This window comes from Aplysia californica, unplaced genomic scaffold (assembly GCF_000002075.1).
Source record: "Aplysia californica isolate F4 #8 unplaced genomic scaffold, AplCal3.0 scaffold00878, whole genome shotgun sequence".
NCBI lineage: Eukaryota > Metazoa > Mollusca > Gastropoda > Aplysiida > Aplysiidae > Aplysia > Aplysia californica.
Window position 1 is genome coordinate 62,142 of NW_004798148.1, and position 22,312 is coordinate 84,453.

Here is a 22,312-nt window from a genome sequence, read left to right on the forward strand (position 1 = left end):
CATACACACAACACATGTACACACAACACAAATGACAGGATGATGGAAGCAGAAAAAAACACAAATAACAAACAGCAAAGGAAGGAAGATCACAATAAAATATAGTAAAGAATTAAATGGTCACAAAAGGGGGACGGAGAAGGAAAAGAGGAAAGGAATGGGGAAGGAGAAGGAAAAGAGGAAAGGAATGGGGAATGAGAAGGAAAAGAGGAAAGGAATAGGGAAGGAGAAGGAAAAGAGGAAAGGAATGGGAAGGAGAAGGAAAAGAGGAAAGGAATGGGAAGGAGAAGGAAAAGAGGAAAGGAATGGGGAAGGAGAAGGAAAAGAGGAAAGGAATGGGGAAGGGAAGAAAAGAAAAAAAGAAAAAAGAAAAGAGGAAAGGAAAGGGGAAGGGAAGAAAAGAGCAAAGGAATAGGGAAGGAGAAGGAAAAGAGCAAAGGAATAGGGGAGGAGAAGGAAAAGAGCAAAGGAATAGGGAAGGAGAAGGAAAAGAGGAGAGGAATGGGAAGGAGAAGGAAAAGAGGAAAGGAATAGGGAAGGAGAAGGAAAAGAGGAAAGGAATGGGGAAGGGAAGAAAAGAAAAAAAGAAAAAAGAAAAAAGAAAAGAGGGAGAGACACGAGACAACAAGGTAAAAGTCACATCAGAAACACAACTGACTGAGTAACGCTGTTCTTTTCCCTGTGCTAGTCTAGTCCTCAATCATTATGATGGTTTCAATACGAGAACAAGTCTTTTTCTGCTTTGCTCAAGCAAATTATGTAAATTCTAATTATTGGGCCTGCTCACGTCCTAGCTTCAAAAGTTTATTCTATCATTAAATTATGTGTTGTTGTACCTCCCTCTGGATGCAGTGAACAACATTCCCAACACCACTTTGAGGAGAGGTTGGAGGGGGAGGGGGGGAGTTACACTCCAGTCCCTGAAAACAACCAACCAACCAACCAGCCACCCACCTGTAATTACTATGGATCTGGAAAGTACATTTGTTTAAATTTATGGTCACAACTATAGACAGAGTGCATACTTTGTGTTGTAGGGCCAGGTAGCAATCTCATAAGTGAGACAGTCAAACAATAGCCGTTGTTATTGAGTCTGACGTCGTCTCTAAAAGGTTAGTTTAAATTTAGAGTTTTTAGCGCAAGAGATTTAGAGCACTTGTAGCACAAATAGGTCGTACTAAAAGACAAGTGCCAAAGATTTAAGGTGTTAATCAAGAGAGTAATATACATGTACAAAGAAAGAAAGGAGGAGCAATGATAATAATGACAATAGAATTTTGATAGAAGGAAAGAAGGAGCAAACCATACCAGAGCACCCACCAACCACCCACTTGGTCAGTTTGCAGGACAACAACCATCACATTCACCTCAAAGCAGACCAAGACAAAAGTGGAACGATGAATTTTTTTTTTTTCAAGAAGGAAAAGGAGCAGACCACACCAGTATCATCAAACAGATAAAAATGAGAACCTCTTTAACTTTACTCAGCAGGCCGAAGGGCTAGAACCCAAATGGCTGCCGTATCAGAAAAGTAAAGTAAAGTAAAGTAACTTTAACTCAGAGTCAAGAGCCTAGTAACCCAGAGTCAAGCAACCCAATTCCCTGCGCGAAACACATCAAAATCTTGCGTAGTCATAACTCTACAAAATGTGTCGTCCAAGCTCTACAAATGAGTCACTGGCAGTATACACACAGAGCACTTGCTTAACTTCTACTACCCCGTACTACTCAGACACATTGTACACAGCACCAAAAACATCCCGAAGTCCAATACATCTTGACTACAACAAACTTTTTTTTTCAAATTTCAGAAGCACAGAATGCAAAAATCTCAATAGGCCTTATATTTCCTCGCAACTAGAAAATCTACAAATCTCCATTACCACTTGCAACATACTACTACCCCTCACCTTTTCTGACGAGAGAAAAAATAATTTTTTTAAATAGTGTGATCAATGATATAATTCTAAAAGAGCTAAAACCTCAAACGAAAACTGTCACTGTGACCAGTGTTTAGTTTTAGTTTCAATAAGGTTTTATGACGCTCGCAACTGTGACCAGTGTCTATGGGGGATAGGTAACAGTCCAGCTATCTGGTCAGCGAGTAAAGGATAACAGCTCAGTGAGAGCAAGATAATAAACATGTAGGTAATTTTAACATCCTTGAAGAATCTCGGACGCAACATCCCACCACACAATACAACAACTCCCGACTGGCCCTGACAAACAGCATGCAAGCAGTCTGTGTAATAAATTACATGCACCTAAATAAATTGCGTCAACAACGGGGGCCATCAATCAATCAAACATTTACAATTAGCAATAACTCGGTTGGGGAGCAGATTTGATCCCAAGCAACCAACCACACGACACGACGACAGTCTTCACATAAGTTTTAGTAAGAGTTTTACGGCACTTGCAACACAATAAGGTCATATAAGTGCCGAAGAATAGATTACGGGTCACAAGAGAGTAACAATAACGTACACAAAAAAGAAGGAGGGGAGATAAGGACGACAGAAGTTTGATAGGAAAGAAGGAGCAAACCACACCAGAGCGCCCGCCAACCACCCAGTCTTCACGTAATGATTACCAACTTAACCACTGACACGGAAGCCGGGCGCTCTTCTACGTCAGACGACTAGAACCACAAAACACATCATCTATGCACAACGACGCAATAAAATCCTTATCCATATGAACATTTGTCACTTTCACCATTTGAAAGCAGCATACACAAAATCAGAACAAGGAAGAAATTTTTTTTTAAACGTCATCAGACATCGTGTCATCAGACAAACATTAAAAGTATCTTCCTAAAAACTGCACAAAGTCAGCATGAGAGTACAAGGCGCAAAAACAAAAACAACAACAAAAAATTATTTCCAACACCAGCAAAACAAGAACAATCACAAAGAACATTAGAATTATAGTATCCTCGTAAGTAATGATAAAATTATTATATGTGTGATACATCGCATGCTCATCCATTCTTACAGTTAAATCTATTCATTGGTCAGCAAACCGCACTTCCACAGCCCCTGCAAACAAAAAGTTTTCATTTTGTTTTGAGGTTTGTATTTATTTTTTTTTTTTGCGGGATGGGGGTTGAGAGTGAGCACGCATCTGGGAACGATCGATTGGCTAACTATTGTACGACTCTCACTTCCTGTCACACATTTTGATTCTGGCCAACCACGACAATAATATATTATATATATATATATATATATATATATATATATATATATATATATATATATATATATCTCACACCGCCATTTCTTGATGTGACCAAGAATACCCAGCAAAAAACCACATGGATGAAACTTCCGGAAGTTCAGAATGCGCGCGTGAGGAGGGGAGAGGGGAGGGGGAGGGATAAAAAAAACCTCCGAAAGCCTTGCTTCTTTCTTTCCCTTTTCTCGTTTCATTCTGCATCAACATCAAACTAGGTAACAACGGGGGGGGGGGGGGGGGGGGGAATACAAAGTCTACAAGACCCTTTTTATTTAGCAATAATAAACGCGAGAAAAACTGAAAAGCTCGAAGAAGGCAAAGGAGGAATAGAATCAGGAGAACCCAGCCACTCTATGCTACACTATAAGGCCTCAGCTATACACACAGTTAGGGGGGAAACAAAAACCCACTCCCGAAAGTTAGAAGAAGAAGACAGTCGCGGCAGCAAAGTTGGAAATACGTCGGAGAATGCGAAAATAAACGCAATCCAACCGCACAACAGAGAGAAGTACGTACAACAAGGGAACATTTATCCAATAGTAAATTGAAGAAAACTGAAGAGTTTAATTAATCAATTAATTAATTAATTAACAACACCTAGCAAATGTCATAAACACGGGAAGGTCAGTGCCCACCACAAAAAAAAAAAAACATATATATATATTACTTATATATATATTACATAAACATTTTTTGAAATAACAAACGAATAAACAAACAATAAAATGATAAAGTAAATCTATTTACACGGCCCTCACTACCTCTCTAAACACAAGTCACATCTTTCTCGGCTGTTATTCTCGGAAAGTGTACAGTGTCGAGCAAACATAGACACCTTTTAAAAAAAACACCAAAAAACAGTGAAATGGTACAGGTCTAACGCCCCTGTCAACACTATAAGGTTATTTAAGAGGCGGGGACCTCCGAGTTTAACGTCCATCTCCGAAAGGACCTCTCGAAACAGTCGCATCACATCTTATTCAGACGTTACTCTTGGAAAGTGGAAAGTGTCAAGCAAACACAAACAACTGTTTTTTTAAACACCCAAAAAAAAACAAAAAAAACCCCCCCCAACAAAAACCATGAAAACAAATCCAGCTCCCCCCCCACCTCAATCACCTCACCTCAAACAAAACGTCTACTCTCAAAGAGATTTTTCTGATGTTAAGTAGCAGGCAGACACAGTAGTACATAGTACAATATTCTCACCGAAGGCCACCAATCAATTCCATAAGAGACCAACTAACTACACCACGAATTTATGAAGAAACATCTTTTTCATCTCTCTCTTCTAGGATCCAAAAAGCTTCCACACAAACTAGCAACAAATTACGACTGCACACACACACTCCCGAACAAAAAAAACCCGTTTGCTGTTGCGAGTTTCTCATCTGCAACAATACTGTCATCAACACTTTTTAAGACTGTGAAAAGGCTCGAGGAGAAGATGACAGCAATAACGATAATTATAATAATAATAACAATAATAATGATAATAATAATAACACTGGGAAAAAAAGAAGGAGCGACAGGAAGCAGAAGGCGAAACAGTGACTTCTCCAAGGGAGGCAGAAAACGAGGCAGACCACCCGAAGCGAACAATTGATCGCGACCCTCCATCACCACTACAGTATCACAAAAAAATATCAAGCAGTTCGTTCCAAGGTCTAATGAAAGTACAGACAAACCAAACAACACACGGGTGGCACCCATCTGGGTCACCTGTTGCACTAGCGCTAGAGATAGTGGCGCGGGGACCATACCATCGGCCGAGGGAAATAATAAAAACCAAACAACAAAAAGGGGCGAAAAAAACAAAACATAATGCTCGTCATAAGGTGTATCTCGGCAGCGACACACACGGCGATGTAGAACAAAAGAAAATGAGAAGACTTGGGGAAGGGGGTGGGGGGGGGGGGGGGGGGGATAAAATAAAGCAGGACACTGTAAACAGTAGGGGGGAGGTGGGGGGAGGGAGGGGGGGGGAGACAGCAGGCAAACATCAGCAGCACATTCCACAAATGCTCTAACAAAATTCCAGAAAGAAAAACTTCGGAGGGAAAATAAATCACAAATACTACAGAGGAGTCAAGACATCATCAACTTTGCAACAAATCAGGTCAAACCAAAAGGGTTGTTTTTTTTAACCCAAACAAACAGACAAACAAAACCCCCAAAAATAAAACAGTACAGAATAAGCCAATATAGGGACAAAGATTCAAACTTTTTGACATAGCATGGAGAATTATTAAAACAAAGCCTCTCTAGGTGAAATTTCTGGTCCTATAATCACTCTCTCTCTCTCTCTTTCTCTCTCGCTCCTCTTTTTCTGTCCATCTCCGAGACAAAGCAATATACTTCTAGAGGGAGACAGCAGAGGGGGGGGAAACAAGGGAGTTTTAAAAAAACGATAAAATGATGACAAAAGTTTCCAAGAGAAAAATTCAAAACATGTCAAGCTCTGACAACTGTCTTTTAAAAGATAAATGGACACGTTCCGTACGGGGCAAAGTAACCTTCTCTACAATCAGCCAAACAGAAAATCTGCAGCACCAAACCTCATACGGTCAAAATTAAAAACTAAAACAAACTAAAATTCACGCTCGTCTCAAAACAAGAAACAACCTGAAATGAAAAGACTGCTTTCTGCAGCATTGGTCCCTGCCAAAAAAAATCTCTCTCCCCTCACTCAGTCTCTATCTATCGAGGAGGGGGGAAGATTCAGAACCTAGACAAAGAAGAAAAAGTGTACATGGAAGTATCAATATTTTGGGGGAAGAGAAATAAGACTAAAAAATTACCCTTCCACACCAACTTGCTAAAAGAATTCCTCAAGCTCTCTCTAGCATTCCATTTGTACAAAATATACAAAACGTGCTCTCAGCTGACACAAAGCCACACGAGTTACGAGAAAGAGATTTACCAACAGCAGGTTAACACCAGTCACAGAATTTCCCGTTTTCCTATCAGATCCCTGCTATAAATTACAGAGAACCACTATCTTCAACATCTCCTCTACGACAAACACCAGGAGATCCCTGTACACATACTCCTGCACACACTGGCAGTGCAAATAAAGCTACTACAATTTCTCAAAATTTTTCGAAATATTATTTTTTTTAAACACCTTTCAACATGAAATTCGTCAAAGCTCAAGTGTTGCTTTCGATATATATATATATATATATTATATATTATATATAATATGCAAACCATAAATTTCTTCTACTCAAGACAAAACAATCTTCAATGTACTTGGCTAGTTGGTTTGCCACGCATGGACTGCCAGATGGAATGCAATCAATGAAACACCCCTAAAGGACTCTAAAAAAAAAAAACTTTTCCGTCTTTTTCCGCCTTTCATTTCTTGGCTTTGCGGGCTCGCACGTTTCCGTTTTCCGTGGCAGAATTTTGGTCCACTTCCGGCAGAGAGTCCAGCTCCTCCGCAGCCACGGCTGAAACAAAAACAAACCCCACGGGTCAGAACAGATGCCTCACTCTCTTCTTGCGCACTATTCATCTGATATCATTTTATCATCTCAACACACCATACATCAGAAGTCATTTTTATCTCACAGTCATCACATATTTAATCATCTCAACACACTATTCATCTGATGTCATTTTATCCTCTCTACACTCCATTCATCAGACATCATTTTATCATCTAAATACACCATACATTAGACGTCATCTTATCCTCTACACACTGTCATCTCATAATATTTTATCATCTCAACACACCACTCATCAGAATCATTTCATCATCCCCACACACACACACACACACACACAGCATGAGCAGTCTGATGACTAACTTTACTCACGCTTAGCTGGCTTCTTCTTGGCCACACACACACACACACACACACACACACACACACACACACACACACACACACACACACGCACACACACACACACACACCCACACAGCATGAGCAGTCTGATGACTAACTTTACTCACGCTTAGCTGGCTTCTTCTTGGTGGGTGAGCGCGGTTTCTTCCCAGAGGACGACCTCTCCCTCAGTTTGCGCAGGTGGAAGGTGATGAAGTTCCACATGAGTCCAGCCTGACCCAGGCACACCGCCACCAGGCAGTTGATCCTGAGAGGGGGGGGAGGGAGGATTAGTTCAGAGAATATTCACGTCCCTCGTGACTCATCGGAGCTTTACCGAGTAGGCCTACTTTAAGAGAGATCAAATCTTTTGATTTATTCAGATGTCAGCTATAGTCATTTCCGTTTTTAAATTAATAAAATGAATACTTGGAGTGATTTTCTTTTAGTCAGAACACAACGTTTTTAAATTACTTTAGTACATTGTACTGTATTGTAAAGCGCTCAGAGCTTATGTACTTTAATTGGGGTTGAGCGCTATATAAATGTCAGTTATTATTATTAGCAGAGGAAGATAGGACTAAGGCTAACTTTACCAGGGCCAAACTGGGCTGAGAGGGATACAGCGTCACAGCAGAAAGACCGAAATACTCGCTACAAACCCCCCCCCCCCCCCCCCAAATTCTCTATGCAATCAAAATGGGTCTTCTGCGCGTGACGACAAAGCATCTTTTTTATTCTAGGTCTCAATTTTGGTACCGATATTTGTAAGTCACGTAAAAATTTGCCAACATGGTACAAGTTGTTACGCTTCAAGAAAAACAAAACACGCAAAAAAGGGGATGTGATGATGATGACGACGATGATAATGATGAAGGTGATGAGACGGCAAAGCACCAAACTTGTACGTGCCACAGCACAAGACTCACCGGACTAGATTGGTGTTGAAGTTGCCAACAGCTGCGTCGATGCTGGGGCTGCTAGACTGCGCCAGGCCATACCTGCAAATACAGCACAAGTTAAGCAAACAGGGTCAGATTTTTTTAATTAGTTTTAGTCAGACTTTTTACGGCATTTGCAACACAATAAGGTTACATAAGTAACAGAGATCAGATAAAAAAAACAATTGTTCTACCTGCTCTATCAAGATAATGAATTATTCGGAGTCGTTATCAACATATTCAAAGAAATGCATTCGAAAAAGCTTGCCATGTTGTGAAACTCCAAATCTTTGACGTCAAATTTCTCAATACTATGTACCGAGCAGATAGGACTTTGTAATTCTTAGGTAGCCAAGTAGTGCAGATGAGACAATGCTTTGGGGACTGTTGCAGTGATGTTATTGACTCTTATACTGCAAGTAAAATAGTAATATTAGAGTACTAGGACCCAAGTTAAAATAGTGTAAAATCTGCGAATACATTCTGTTTGTACAGACTCTATCAAAAAGTGGATACTGAACTTCCGGTACTTTCACTTCCGTTACGAAGGCAGTAGTTCGTCAATAAAAACTGTTTTCAGAATGGTCAAGAGAACTGACCAAAAGTCATGACAAGAACGTTTTTGAAAATATTTTGGATATTAGTTATTCTAATAATGATTCTTCTTTGCCTCATGAAGACTTTTTTTAAAAGTGATGATTAGACTGCAAATAAAGATATTGTTACAAATAACCTTATGGTGTTGCACAAGGGTGCTCAATCTATACAATTTTGATGAGTGTCCAATTTCACTTCACAATGTTCCTACAATCAGGTACCATGATGAAAGATGCATGCACAACCTGTACTTTTTCATTATGGAAACTTTATTTGTTAGATGAGTGTTTTATATGATGCGATGTGGGCCAATCGCCTCAAACACTGAATAAACTTACTTATACTCAGGTATCCTGAAAAAGAGCACAGGTTAATCGTAAGCTGACAAAACGCCTTTTTTCTTCACAGCAGTTTCCAGAAAAAGATTTTTTTTGTCAGCGAAACCATTTTAAAATAGGGTCATTTCAAAATTTGAATTCTAATTTATTCAAAAACTAGTCACAGTTTCAATTTGATTTTGTCACACAAATATGGTAACTGATCAGGCTTTTGATTTAGCAAATAAAAAATGTTGGCGCCAAATTGCAAAAAAGGCATTTTGTCAGCTTACGGCAGAACTGTGGACAATCACTCACCAGAAAGTGAGCACGGCCAGAGTGATGGTTCCCAGCCGCACCAAGACAAACAGCACGTCAAATACCATGAACCTGGGGAAGACAACACACTTGTTTTACTACCTAGTAAAGTAAGAGTTTTTTTTAGTTTTAGTTGAGGTTTTACAGCACTCGCAACTGCATAAGGTCATATGAGCGCCAGAAGATTGGAGGTGTTGCAAGAGAGTAACAAACATAAAAAAGAAGAAGGGGAGATAAGGACGATATTTGTGAACAAATAAGCTGTTATAAAATTATTGCCAAACCCATTTTATTTTACACCAGTGAGGTACAAACTACAGCAACCCCCCCCCCCCCTCCATCCCCCACCTGATTAAAATAGAAGCAGACCACATCAAATCACGAACCAGCCTCCCTCAAAACCAAACATGAGACTATCCACAGCAGGAGGTGAACACAAAAAAAACACCCAAGAACGAACAGCACAAACCACCAGACACTCACACAGTCGAGGCGGCATCCGACTTCTCGGAGAAGTGGCACAGCATGGCCATGTGGTAGAGCGACTCCACCGTGTAGTGTAGAACCAGCATGCACAGCGCCACGCGGTTGAAGCTGTACGCACGTGAGGAACAAAGATACATTTGTTAATAAGACACATTAGGAATAAAGATAAAAGACATAGTTAATTATACACATGAGGAACAAAGGTAAAGACATTTGTTAATTGGACACATGAGGAATAAAGATAAAGACATTTGTTAAATGGACATTTGAGGAATAAAGATACAAGACATTTTTAATGACACACATGACGAATAAAGATAAAAAGACATTGATAATTGGACACAAGAGGAATAAAGATAACGACATTTTATCATAAATGATGGTTTCTTTGTTTGTTTGAGTAAAGAGAAGCACATCGATATAACAACTGCACTGGGAAAAAGTAAGACAGACAGAAACAAGAGGGGAAGGTAAAGAAGTAGAGAAGTAGGACCTACCAGTGGGGCCCTCCAAACAACCACTATAAATTAAATGATGGTTAGAATCTGCAGTTTCTAGAGAAGAAAAAACAAATTATTACAGCGAAAGAACAAAAGCCACATGATATTTACGAAAAACCCTCTAGTAAGGCTATCTTATAAAAACAGAAGAGAGTTATTCTAAAAGTAGCCATTCTAATTTACAGACGTCTGTGGTGCAGCTGGGTAAGTTCTTCGCCATCACATGCCAAAGACACGAGTTCGATTCCCGTATCTATCTGCTGGGAGACTTTACCCCACTTAGTCCAGGTTGGCTGTGTGTGACGTGCAGTGTCATATTTATCCACCTCCTACATACAGTCAAACCTACTCTACTTACTGGCCACAAGTATATGGTCGCTTTTAAGGACAAGCGGGCTAACCCAGATTTCTGGAATCTCGACCTACACCAAAAGCGGGCATTGCTCTACCTATAGGAGAAGTTTGGTATCATTGGTGTGAATATTATTTATTTGGTTATAGAGAAAACTCTCCTTGTTTTTTAATGAAACTGAACAAGGGGCAGAAACTTTATCTTTGATTTTCTCAAAACAGCATTTTTCGGGATAGCCCACTTGTCCTTAAAAGCGACCACATATAAGTCAAACGGCCACTTTCCAATTCCCCCTTGCCTATTTTTTACATGGGTCGTCCCCTCAAAACTATTTTGTCCAAAGTGTACTTAAGTAAAGAGACACTTTGGACAAAATAGTTCTGAGTCGACAAGGTGTTAAATGGGCCAGCACAGCACACTGGTATATATATATATATATATATGTAAGGAAACTGATTCAGCAATAAGAACATTCTGAGACTTGGGTAACAATCGCAAGCCCCTGGCTCGGAGAACTTACTTGAGGAAATAGGCAACGGCAATAAATACGAGATACAGAGTCGTGTACTGGAGCCGTCCTGGGATCTCTTCCTGCAGACAGAAACACAAGCAAAAAAAGACCATCGTAAGTCCAACTTCATGAGGAGCATCATTTCAATCAATCGTCATTATCATCATACTATTAACTGGCCTTTCCTACCAATGCCTGCACTCCTTTCCCCTTTAGATATATACTGTGAAGTCCACTTAAACCGAAATCTGCAAGACCGCCTGACTTTCTTTAGTTCAGCCTAGATTTCAGTTCAGAGCAGTTGCTCACATAGAACCAAAAAAAATCTGGGATTTTGTCTTCTTTCTTTCGGTTTTCTGATGTTTTGGGATTAAGCGTGTTAGGTTTTGCAGACTCCGCTGTATACAGCTGTAGCAGTTTAGGAGTCAGAGTTGACCTTTTATGTACAGAGCCAGAGGAAACCGGAGATATACTGGACTGTTCAGCAAGCAAAGCTGGGTAAAAAAAAAAAGGCAGACAAACACAAAGAATCAACAGCGAGCCATTGTTTGAAATTATGATTGACTGCATCATAAGGTACGTTCATTTGTTGGAGTAGAGAGAAGCACACTGACAAAATTATAAGGGTCATTTAATGCTGGCAAATAGTAGGACAGGTAGTCAGAGGGAAAGAGAAAAAGGTAGGGCCTTCCAATGGTGCCCCCTTTCCAGTTACCTGCATGTTATAAAGGGGAAAAGACAGAGGGAAGAGCGAGAGAGAGTGTGAGAGAGAGAGAGAGAGAGAGAGAGAGAGAGAGAGAGAGAGAGAGAGAGAGAAAAGAGAGAAAGATAGACAGGGTGAGGAAGGAGAGAAAAAGAGGCAGAGATAGACAGAGTGAGGAAAGAGAGAAAAAGAGGCAGAGATAGACAGAGTGAGGAAAGAGAGAAAAAGAGGCAGAGATAGACAGAGTGAAGAAAGAGAGAAAAAGAGGCAGAGACAGAGACAGTCCAGGTCAACATATCCCACAATGCCGTCATCGCTGGTGACACTCAGTGGCACACATTGACACACGGTGACACTCGGTGATACATACCTTCCTGACCTTCTGGAAGTACAGCTCGGGGTAGTTGTGTAGCCAGTAGGCCAGCTGAATGATGAAGAAAAACTTGACGATAAACCTGGAGAGGGGGAGACGAGAAAAAAAAGCAACGGTCAAGGAATCAGCACCACAGGTGAAACCAAGGACACACACAAAGATCCACTGATATTGCCTCATTTTATCTCACAATACAAACTAATCCTCCTCCTCCTCCCTCCCCCCAAAAAAAAACCCAGGAAAAAATAAGTGGGATCTACACTATTAGGCGCATAACACAAAACATAAAGAGCTTATATATACATACACCGATGGGCACCTATAACACAAACACGAAAAACTCAAAATCCTCAATAGCTAGTACAATTTGCTGTTCCCCACCTGAAATCTCTTTCTTTAATTTTTCGTTATCGGAGGGCAAGGGCAAGTGGTCGTTTGTACAGAATATAGTTTTGGACAGGTGGCGGCAAAAGCAGGTTCAAATGTAATGGTATTTATATAGCCCATTTATTATATTCATGCTTTACAGCATGCTCTATACGCTTTACAACTACAGTCAAACCTGCTCGAATGGCCACCTGCTTAAGACAATCACTGTAAAAACGGCCATCTGCTTAAGACAATCACCTGTAATAACGGTCACTTCCCATTTACATTATAATGGCACTGTGTAAAATGGCCACTTGTCTAACATAGCCACTTTTCTCCTTTACAATGGACGGTTTGTCATCTCAGACGGTTTCAACAGTATTGTATGTGAGGTGTGCTGACAAAATGAGTAACTTCTCGGATTTTAGCCTTATGGAAATTGATCCATCAACTTTATAGGTGGATTTTGTACAATTTGTAAGTATAGAATAATAAAAGACACGTTGGACTTGAAGAAAATGGCATCAATTGAAAATCTCTAAATCTGACCCCAGTGTCAATTTTGGGGAGATATGTCCATATTGTGAGAAGTAACTCAAGATAATAATAATTGCATTCATATAGCGCATATCCATGCTCAAGAGCATGCTCTATGCGCTTTACAACTATCATTACCCCAGCAGACCCTCTGAGAACACTCAGAAACATTCTCAGCTTCCGCGGAAGCATATAGTGCAAGCTACGGATTTCACGCGCTCAAACATTATCAAACTAACAAGATCTTTCACTGTCTATAGCCGGGTACCCATTTCCACCTGGGTGAAGTGAGGACAATTTGTGCAAAGTGCCTTTCCCAAGGACACTACGTCGGGCCTCTCACGGGATTCGAACCCACGACCTTACGGTTGCGAGTCAGAAAGCCTAACCACACTCATTTTGTCAGCACGCCTCACATTATTATTATCAACCAAGCCACGAGGTCTCAATCCTAAAACATTGACAGTGGTAGAAGAAAAAAGTCCTCACGGGAGCTGTGTGTGTGGATAGCCCTCCCACAGCTGGTTCACGCTGGTGATGTAGTTCTCCTGGAAGGGAAAAAAAAGGACAAATAAAAATAAAGCTTAGTGTGCAGTTGACGCCCAACAAGTGTTGAGTATTGATCTACAAATCACCGGTTTTACAGCATTCTCAACACTATTATAGTATTATGTCTTACCCAAATGACAGTAGGACTACGACTGAACGTACATTTGCTACACAATAAGTTTAATTAACAGGGTGGACCTCGAATTTAACAAAACTATGTCATACACTAAATTTTAATGACAGTTTAATACACAGTTCATGTCTTTTTTTAATACGACAAGGTTACTCATCCGAAGGGAAATACAATTTAATGTCCATCACCACTCACAAGAACTGAGCCAAACAAGAAAAGAGTCGTGAGAAAAGAAACATTACATGTCATTGCTGCAGGATTCTAAACAGTTAACTCTGATTGGCGATTTGTCCTTTTTTTCTCTAAACTCTGACTAACAACACACGATATATCCAAATTTAACTTTCAACCACATTAGTCAATTGCTGCAATATTGGATTCTAAAAAGCTCAAATGTGTATAACACCCCTGCACTTTAGTTTTATTCACTGTCCTATAATATTTTATATTTACAGAACCCTGAGTTAGCCCTTTAGAATCCTGCGGCGACAATGTACCAGAATGCCATTTTGAGGAATCAAATCAAGAGCCATTTTCACCTAAGTCCAATGATACAATCAAAGATTGAGTTCGAATAATGAAGAGCAAATCAACAAAACATCTGTCTGTTACCTTGTGCTGAGAAAGAGAAAGACAGACAGACGGAGAGAACAGAGGGAAAGAAAAAAGCTAATACCAAAACTGGTGTATACAATCTAAATTCATCAAAGCAGATACCAGGACAGATGGAGGCCTGTTATGGCAAGGAGTGGGTACCAACTGGAGGGCATATCCATGGTGACAGATGGCAGATGACAGGTGACAGGTGAAAGACGACAGGTGACTCTTCGACTCAAGCAAGTTGACAGCACAGTGAAAATTTCGACGACACTCACCCGGAAGAGGATATCCGCTCCCCAGACAGCCGAGACCAAAAAGAAGATTAGGAGTTGTCCGGACTCGTTGAACTTGCTGTGCTTGATCTTGGACAGGTGCATCTTGCGGTTCAGTTTCTGCCAGCCAATGGAGACAAAGAAATATCACGCATCAGGTGAAGTGCATGAGCAACAGATAAGGAATTCACAACACAAAATATATATCTTGTACATAACAAATGCCTTGTGAAAAATGTCACAGTACCTGAGGGTAAAACTTTTCAAGTACAGGACCAGTAATATTAATAATGGCTCCTCTTTTTCTGATATTGTAACGCGAGAAACTTCAAAATGTGACCCAAAATATATTAATGACTTAAACTGTAAAGAAAAATGATTTTAAAAATAATACATGATATAAAAATAAAACATGATAATATATATACAAGCACAGAATCAGAAAAGAGAACTCACATCAAGAATGTATTCCTGAATGACGGCATGGATGACGATGCAGATGAGAAAATAGAAGAAGCCAGAAAACAGGTCCTTGCTCCCCGTGTTGTACACAGTCATCTCTTCTCCAGCAGTGTCTGGGTGAGGAAAACATAGAGTAACATAAATTAGATAAAGTGTCTAATGTCTTAATTCTATTCTAAACCAACGGTTATTCTGCATTTAATACAGCACGTTCATTCGTAATGTTAACAACAACTTTGTTTGTTTTAGTAGAGGTTTAACGGCACTTGCAACTGCATAAGGTCATTTGAGCGCCAAAACAACAGCTCTTCTATTTAAAAGAATTAAACAGAGGCAAACCAAAGTAACTGACAATGTGCTCTGGTAAAATGAGTTTTGTCGCAGTAATAACTACTGTTAAAACTATGATTTGATCAAGATAAATGTCAGCTCACATGACGTTTCTGTGGTACTGCAGGGTTTATCAAATCAGAATAATAATGCTGCACTGCAATACAACTGTACCTGCGCATCCTTAATTAAGAATTTTAAATTTGTTGTGAAATAATCTACTACAACTTTTACTGAAGGAGATCTTCTTCTTCTCGTCAGTTGGTAACTTCTCTTTCAGGCTATATGTGTCAGTGGATGCTATTGTCTTTTCCAGGATCATGTATACCTTGCTACTGGGAAATTTTGTCACTAACAAAGAACCAGTCAGCCGAACATCATATATCATGTCCCTCTCTCCTTATTAACTAGGCCAAAATTACAAAAATGGGAAAATGATTTTCACACACTGAAATCACTTGTAAAAGCTTCTTGCCACAAAATGGATCGGCAAATAGGGGCAATTATGAACAGCTTGTTTTGGGGTCAATGATCAGCCTACTTTGAAATTTAGCCCTAGTCAAACAGCAAAATCATTTTCCACAAGAACTTACCATTGACTGTGACGTTGTGCTGCATGGTGATGAACAGTGAAGCCACAGGGGAGGTAGCCTGAAATACACAAAGCAAATACATTATATAACAAAATTGTAAACCACAGTAAAAAGCACCTGTAAATTTGCTGTTTAAATTCAACCTCAGTGAATCATAGCTTGTTCACTTTCGTCTAACAGCGGTTAAAACAAGATAAAATGAAATTGCTCTGTTTAATCTTCTCAGATCTTTGCATGCAGGGCAGAAGAAGACCGCTTCCTATTTTCAAAAGAATCAATGTAATGATGTTACTGCTATTACACTTTATTTTCCTATAGGGTGAGGAAGACAGAGCAGAGGGGGTTGGGGTGGGGGTAAAATCTAGAAGGCACTGCAACAGAGCCCATCTGGGCACATGTATACATACGTAGTTGAACTGTGCCGAAGCACGTCTATCAATCAATAAAAGGCTTCATGTGGGCTCAGGTACAGTTCTTCTAACGAGGAAATCAGAATAAAAACCCAGTCTACAGAACTGGCTATTTGTTTTTCTTGTCTTTCATGATCTCCCAATGAACAGATGCTGATGCAAAGACCACTGTGCCTATGTTCATATAAGAAGACAGCGTCTTTTCCAAAGGGACATATATTTTATGGGGGAGGGGGGGGGGGCTTTTTTTCAGAGACTTTTATACACTTTTACCACAGAGCATTTGTTCAACACACGTAACCTTGAATTTGCAACACCTTGAGAAATTCCAAAAGACCCTTAAAAAAGGGAGGAATTCCATTACGAGCAACCACTATGAAACAGTAGAACAGAGTGATCAGGGTTAGTGTTTGGGGTAGGGGTAGGTTTAAGGGTTGGGTCAGGGTTAGGTCTTTTCTTTATTGTGTTTGTTGGGGTGGAAGCTCATTACGGAACTCCTTCCCACAAAAAGGGACAGCATTACCGTACACGACAGTGAATACAAAATCCTGGTCCAGTGAGTTGCAATGCAAAAGAAGCAGTGCTTTCACAAGCTCAATTTCCTCTCATCATTCTCATATTGTATTTTTCAAAAGGAAGAATTCATCAAAGGGAAAAAAAAACATCATACTAGGCAAATTGAAACAAAACCCAGTCAGATACGTATAGAGACACAATAATGCAATGATAATGTCGATGGTGTACTGTAAAGAGCTTTCGGCAACAATCATGCCATTAATATAACGCCAACTTTTCAAAGACGCTTTTAAATAAAATAATATCAATATGCTAGCCTTTCGCCATCGTTGCAGTAAGCCAATAAGTTAAGTTGCTTTTATTTTTATCTCGACACTGCACCAAAATTAACGAGGCCAAAGTAATGACCCAGAAAACAGCATACAACTCTGTCTTTATGATCCCAATCCTCATTTTGAGAAGAGATTGTACTTCTTACAGTAACAAAACTGAAAGACCATATACCTTATATGCGCCTATCAGGGCTACCATATGTGATCAAGTTTATGTTGATTGAGTTTACCAGATGTTACTACCAGCAGTGAGATTCACAATGTCAAGGGACAAATGAAGTAGTGAGTGTGTGCCCTATCAAAAGGAATGATATCCCTGCTGAGGCTGAACCATATGTTATTATCTTGGACAACCAATACTGTGAAGACAATAGATTGATCAAATAGCAAATTCCTTAGTGTATATTGTCATATTGTTTTGAAAACAAAAGCTGTGTTCGTAACATGAAGGAGTGATCTATTACTGTTAGAGCCAGGCCAGGGGGCTTTTTTAGTTGAAGTGTGTGCATCCTTCCATGAAATGGACAGTATGTTTTCGATCGAGTCCTGAGTGAATATAAAAGCAAAGCAACTACCTGAAACATGAGACCGACGATGAACACCATTGCCACACAGGATACAATGTCAGCATGATTTTGAATGAAAAATTCATGGCTGAGAATTGGGGGATTTTTCGTGCTTTTTGTCCGTCTGGGTGCCATCCTGCTAGATTCCTCTACTTTCTCCTCACGCTGATGTGGACAATTGTGGAATCAAAGGAGACGCCAACAGCGAAGGCTAGTTCTATCCGTTGTATGTTTTGCAGTTTCAATGCTGCAGTGTGCAATTTATTTCTTTTTCTTTTCTTTGTATTCTCAAATCTTTCCAATAGTGAAGTTAGTTTCTTGATAGCTTTTCAACAAATTTTAACTAAGACTTTGTGAATTTCATATTTTGCGGAAGAACAGGTAAAGATGAATAATATTCTAGGCCGGCCTAATGGAAATATACACGCGTATGCTCATTTGATTTTAGAATACCGGCAACAAGGGCACACGCACCCACCCACTCGCCCACTTCTTGGAAAAATCAATCAAGGCTCACATCCATGTGTATAGAAGTCATTGGGAGGTAACAACGACTTGTAGACTTTTTATACCACATTTGTATTTGGAAATAATCATGATTTCAGCTTTTTCACAATAATTGAGAGTTGGTTGTTTATTTCAGGCCCAATTATATTTCATTCAAGAAGCAGTGTCAGCCCCTGATTGGCCAAGGAGATGAAGGGGCGTGGTTTGTGTCGTGCGAACGGTGCGAAGCCGCTGCGCGAGTCCGCGATGCGGGCCTTGACACAGCACACCAAACAAGTGAAACAGCGAAACACAGCAAGGCTGATGTCGGAATGCCAAGCCAGCTACACAGCATCAAGGTGTAGGAGTGCAAGGAGTCAAGGCAGAATTTAGGTATGGGTTTCCTGCAAATTTAGAGCCATACTGTCTTATATATATAGTTACATGCATGAATATTATTAAGTACGGCCTATTAAACAGAACAGAAGCATCAGAGTTCAGATTAATGTATGTATGAATGCAAGAAATAGTCGAAGGCGCACACAACAGAGAATCCCCACACTAGGCATTAGACACATTGCTCGCTGTTTGCTCTGTTCTCATAGAGACCATTAGAATACTGTGTTGGTAGCACACATGCTCCTGGGTTGTAACCTGTTCTATATGAAATAGTTGTGGGATGTTAGTTCCCAAATAAGTTTTATTTTTTAGGCCCCTAGGTTTTATTAGTTTTAATTAAAATTAAAGGCTCCTTAAATTATTACACTAGAAGGCAGGATTACTTTTTTGTAAAATATGCATGAAACTGGTTGCGCTTCTACTTTTAGATCTTGATCGGTGAACAATTTGGGCAATCGCTAGACTACGAGGAAAGCACCAGTTGTATATCTGCTCTAACGGCCACCTTCAAGACCTTCCAAGTGCTCCAATAAAATCGGAGCTTCGATTTTTTTCGCCTGTCAAAGAATCCTGATCAAATTCGCATAAAATACTTTTACTTTCCATAAATTACGTTTCTTTCAGGTCGTATGTGCAACATATCATACATGATGTGAAAATACATGTTTTATTTTTGCAATATTTGCGTGACTTAGTGTGAAAAACAAGAAAGATACATTTTTATTTTTGCCTGTCTTTGCAATAGACAGCTAAACCTGTTTTTTTTACCTCGATAGGGTTGTTACATAACCTGAATCTACTGGAGTTTTAAACTCCAATATTTTATTTCAAACTATCCTATTTCTTAAAGTGGGAAGATTTTTAGTAAAACTCCATTTTTGGTCATGGAGCTATTTGCAGGTCGGCACCTTTATAAGATAGTCACATGTGTACAAACAGTAACTTTAATTCCCTATTTCCTCCCGTTCATATTTTTTTTTAGCGTGATAATGACATGATGTAAGAAGGCCACCTATCTAAGATGATCATTTATTTTTTTTGACAATGGGCACTGTTTTAGAAAGTTTTGACTGTATTTCGAGCCGCACTTTTGTTAACAAAAAATCAATCCAAGCAACGAAGAAAATTGACCTTACTCATCATTGAAAATGGGATGCACAATTCAAGACTTATTATATATAGTTACTTCATTTTATTGAAATGTTTGCACTTTAACCAGAGAAAGATTTGGCTTTATGATTGACTTCTTTCAACAGATTCCTTTGTGAAGTAGCCTAGGCTCCTTATAGATGTTATGTGGGCTTTGGGAGACTTTAATGAAATCTATATCGAGGTCTTACCTTGTTATGAAAATGAAATTATAACTTGTTGATTTATTTTTCTAATTTAAAGCTGTGTAACATAATATTGTTTCAATTCTTTTGAAATGCTTCTTGGGCATAAAAAAATAGACTAGTGAAGCAAGAGACATTTGACTGGTTTGTGCTGTCTACCCGTTTATGACGCCACAATTGTGATGGCCTCCTCGATAACAGGCGCATCAATTTTTCATGATATATATTGCAAATTTTCTTATTTAGTTTCGTTTTTTAAAGAGTTTTACAGCACTTGTTACACAATAATAAGGTCATATATATATAAGTGCCAAAGATTACTGGTGTTACAAGAGAATAACAAATACAAGAATGGAGGAGAGATAAGGACCATAGATGTTTGAATAAAAAGAATTAAAGGCTCAAATCACACCAGCACCCTCACCAACCTTCGGCCCAATTTTCGTGATATTTCTGTGGAAAATAAGATTTTTACAAACGTTTTTGTTTCACTACTGTGAGGACTAAATTAGATTTTCCCCTTCTGTCTCTTCTTCCCATAAATACTTCTCTCCCACCCTCTGAGTCTAGTCCTCTCGATCACTAATGATCTTTCTATACATTTCAAAATAAATCGCCTAGATCGACCTAGATTTAGCAGTCCTTAGCTCATTTCTTTACCTGTAGTTGGTCATTTACATTTACCTTTCCATGTATAGAATTGGGCTCTCAATGGTTTACCTGGAACTAGATGTATTTAGCTAGATCTAGAGCTATCCATTTCAATGCCACTGGCTTAAGACTTAAGATTCATTGATAATGATAGACTGTAAAGTGCATAGAGCTTGCTGCTGAGCGGGATTTTGTGCTACACATATGCTATCTCTATTATTATTATTATTATCAACTTACTGCTTTAATATTGTTATCAAGAATAATGTGTATAATCAGCATTATCAGACTGAAGAATTATTATTTTCTCTGTCGGTCTAATGAAAAAGAAATGGGGGGGGGGCAGCTTTTTTAGCCCTGATTTGCTTCACCTTACACACTGAATCAGATGCCATGGTCAGCTATTTTTAGTCTATATCATTATAGCTTTGAAAAATAACACAAAATCGCACACACACACACACACACACAGTTCTACTTCTTTTTTTAACTTCCTTTGCAAACTGAAGTGGATAAGAGAGGAACTATTCTTTACTACAAAGTAGACCTCCAGCATCTGGCCTATTGAGTACAAGAGGGAGCCGCCACAGTGGTGCAAATTCAAGATAAAGAATGGAGATGCACCAGCTTCTGAGTTGATTTCGAGCACAGTAAACAGTGAAAATCAATATTATTAAATATATAAGGTACGCTGACTTTCCCTCAAACATTCTTTTTCACGAACCTATCGCAGGAAGTTTTATTTAACGTCAAATGATTGTGGTAACACAAGGCATGAGCTTCACTACAGTCCTCCAACAGTCCCTAAGCTTTAAAAAATGTGTGTATGGGTTTATTTAATGCCCCTTTCAACAGAGCATAAACGGTTCACGGGCCCACGTGTCTCAAAGGTTGCCAAAAATAATTTACGTCTGTATTTAATACTGCCCGCGAGTAGAAGTCGGGTAGTATTTCAATAATGCTCATGTGATGTTGTTCTTTAAAAACTGTGTTTTGAAAAAATCAGTATGTTAATGAAGTTTTTGGTGTTCTTTAGTGATTCTGAAGCTAAAAAAGAAATACTAAAATTCTTTTTCTTTCCTCAGCATTTATTCAGTGGGATATCCTCCCAACAAAATGCACCGAAGATCTCTGCCCTCACGACAAGCTCATGGGAAAGAAGGTATTTTCAACTACTACAACCCTTTCTTTTTCAGCTTTGTATGTCATGTGTACCTTCAGTGATGTTCATCCTTCGCTGGCAAAGATGACCTTGACTGCATATCGGAAATGTCTGTTGCATATATATATATATATGCTTTCCAACCAAAATACAGTGTGACTGTTCCACCTCGCTCTGGGCTGTAAAAAGATTTGTCAGGAAGATGATGATAATAATAATAAGATGTGTGTTATAAATGAGTGATGGCTCAAACCATGCCCTGTCATTCATCTCTGTGATAAATCATTATCTTTTTTCAGATGAGGAGGTTGCAAAAAAGAAAGCAAGATCAGCAGAAGAAGGTAGGAGAGCTCTCTGAAAGTACCTCTTATCTTCTTTTATGCAGTCAAGATGCAAGTACCGTACTTCAGAGAAAAGGAAGAATTATGATGAAT

The 22,312-nt window shown here is 39.3% G+C and overlaps 2 protein-coding genes across 2 annotated transcripts in view; one reads left to right on the forward strand and one right to left on the reverse strand.

Annotated features, from left to right (window-relative positions):
• Positions 1-5,205: 5,205 nt before the first annotated feature.
• On the reverse strand, positions 5,206-18,045 carry LOC101864568 (translocating chain-associated membrane protein 1-like 1). The gene is made up of 12 exons (XM_005110340.3): positions 17,856-18,045; positions 16,023-16,080; positions 15,094-15,212; positions 14,641-14,757; positions 13,573-13,631; positions 12,175-12,259; positions 11,111-11,181; positions 9,736-9,846; positions 9,253-9,324; positions 8,009-8,080; positions 7,208-7,347; positions 5,206-6,695 (listed from the first exon to the last, which is right to left on the reverse strand). The coding sequence occupies exons 1-12, from the start codon at positions 17,979-17,981 to the stop codon at positions 6,601-6,603; spliced, it is 1,125 nt and encodes a 374-aa protein (XP_005110397.1). The 5' UTR covers positions 17,982-18,045; the 3' UTR covers positions 5,206-6,600.
• Positions 18,046-18,382: 337 nt separating this feature from the next.
• The window catches only part of LOC101846998 (protein kinase C-binding protein 1), a gene marked incomplete at its 3' end in the record, with an annotated part of 30,835 nt that continues 26,905 nt past the window's right edge, over positions 18,383-22,312 (forward strand). Inside the window, 3 exon segments of the mRNA XM_035972864.1 lie at positions 18,383-18,725; positions 21,802-21,878; positions 22,178-22,219. Of these exon segments, the coding sequence (XP_035828757.1) occupies positions 21,833-21,878; positions 22,178-22,219 (88 nt within the window).

Bases quoted from the DNA above. Each gene is read 5' to 3' on its own strand.
- LOC101864568 (XM_005110340.3), bottom strand. From the start codon at position 17,981: ATGGCACCCAGACGGACAAAAAGCACGAAAAATCCCCCAATTCTCAGC. The intron at 9,847-11,110 runs GTAAGTTCTCCG...ACGTGCGTACAG, and splicing joins GCCGTTGCCTATTTCCTCAA to CTTCAACCGCGTGGCGCTGT. The intron at 6,696-7,207 runs GTGAGTAAAGTT...TTTTTGTTTCAG, and splicing joins CAAGAAGAAGCCAGCTAAGC to CCGTGGCTGCGGAGGAGCTG.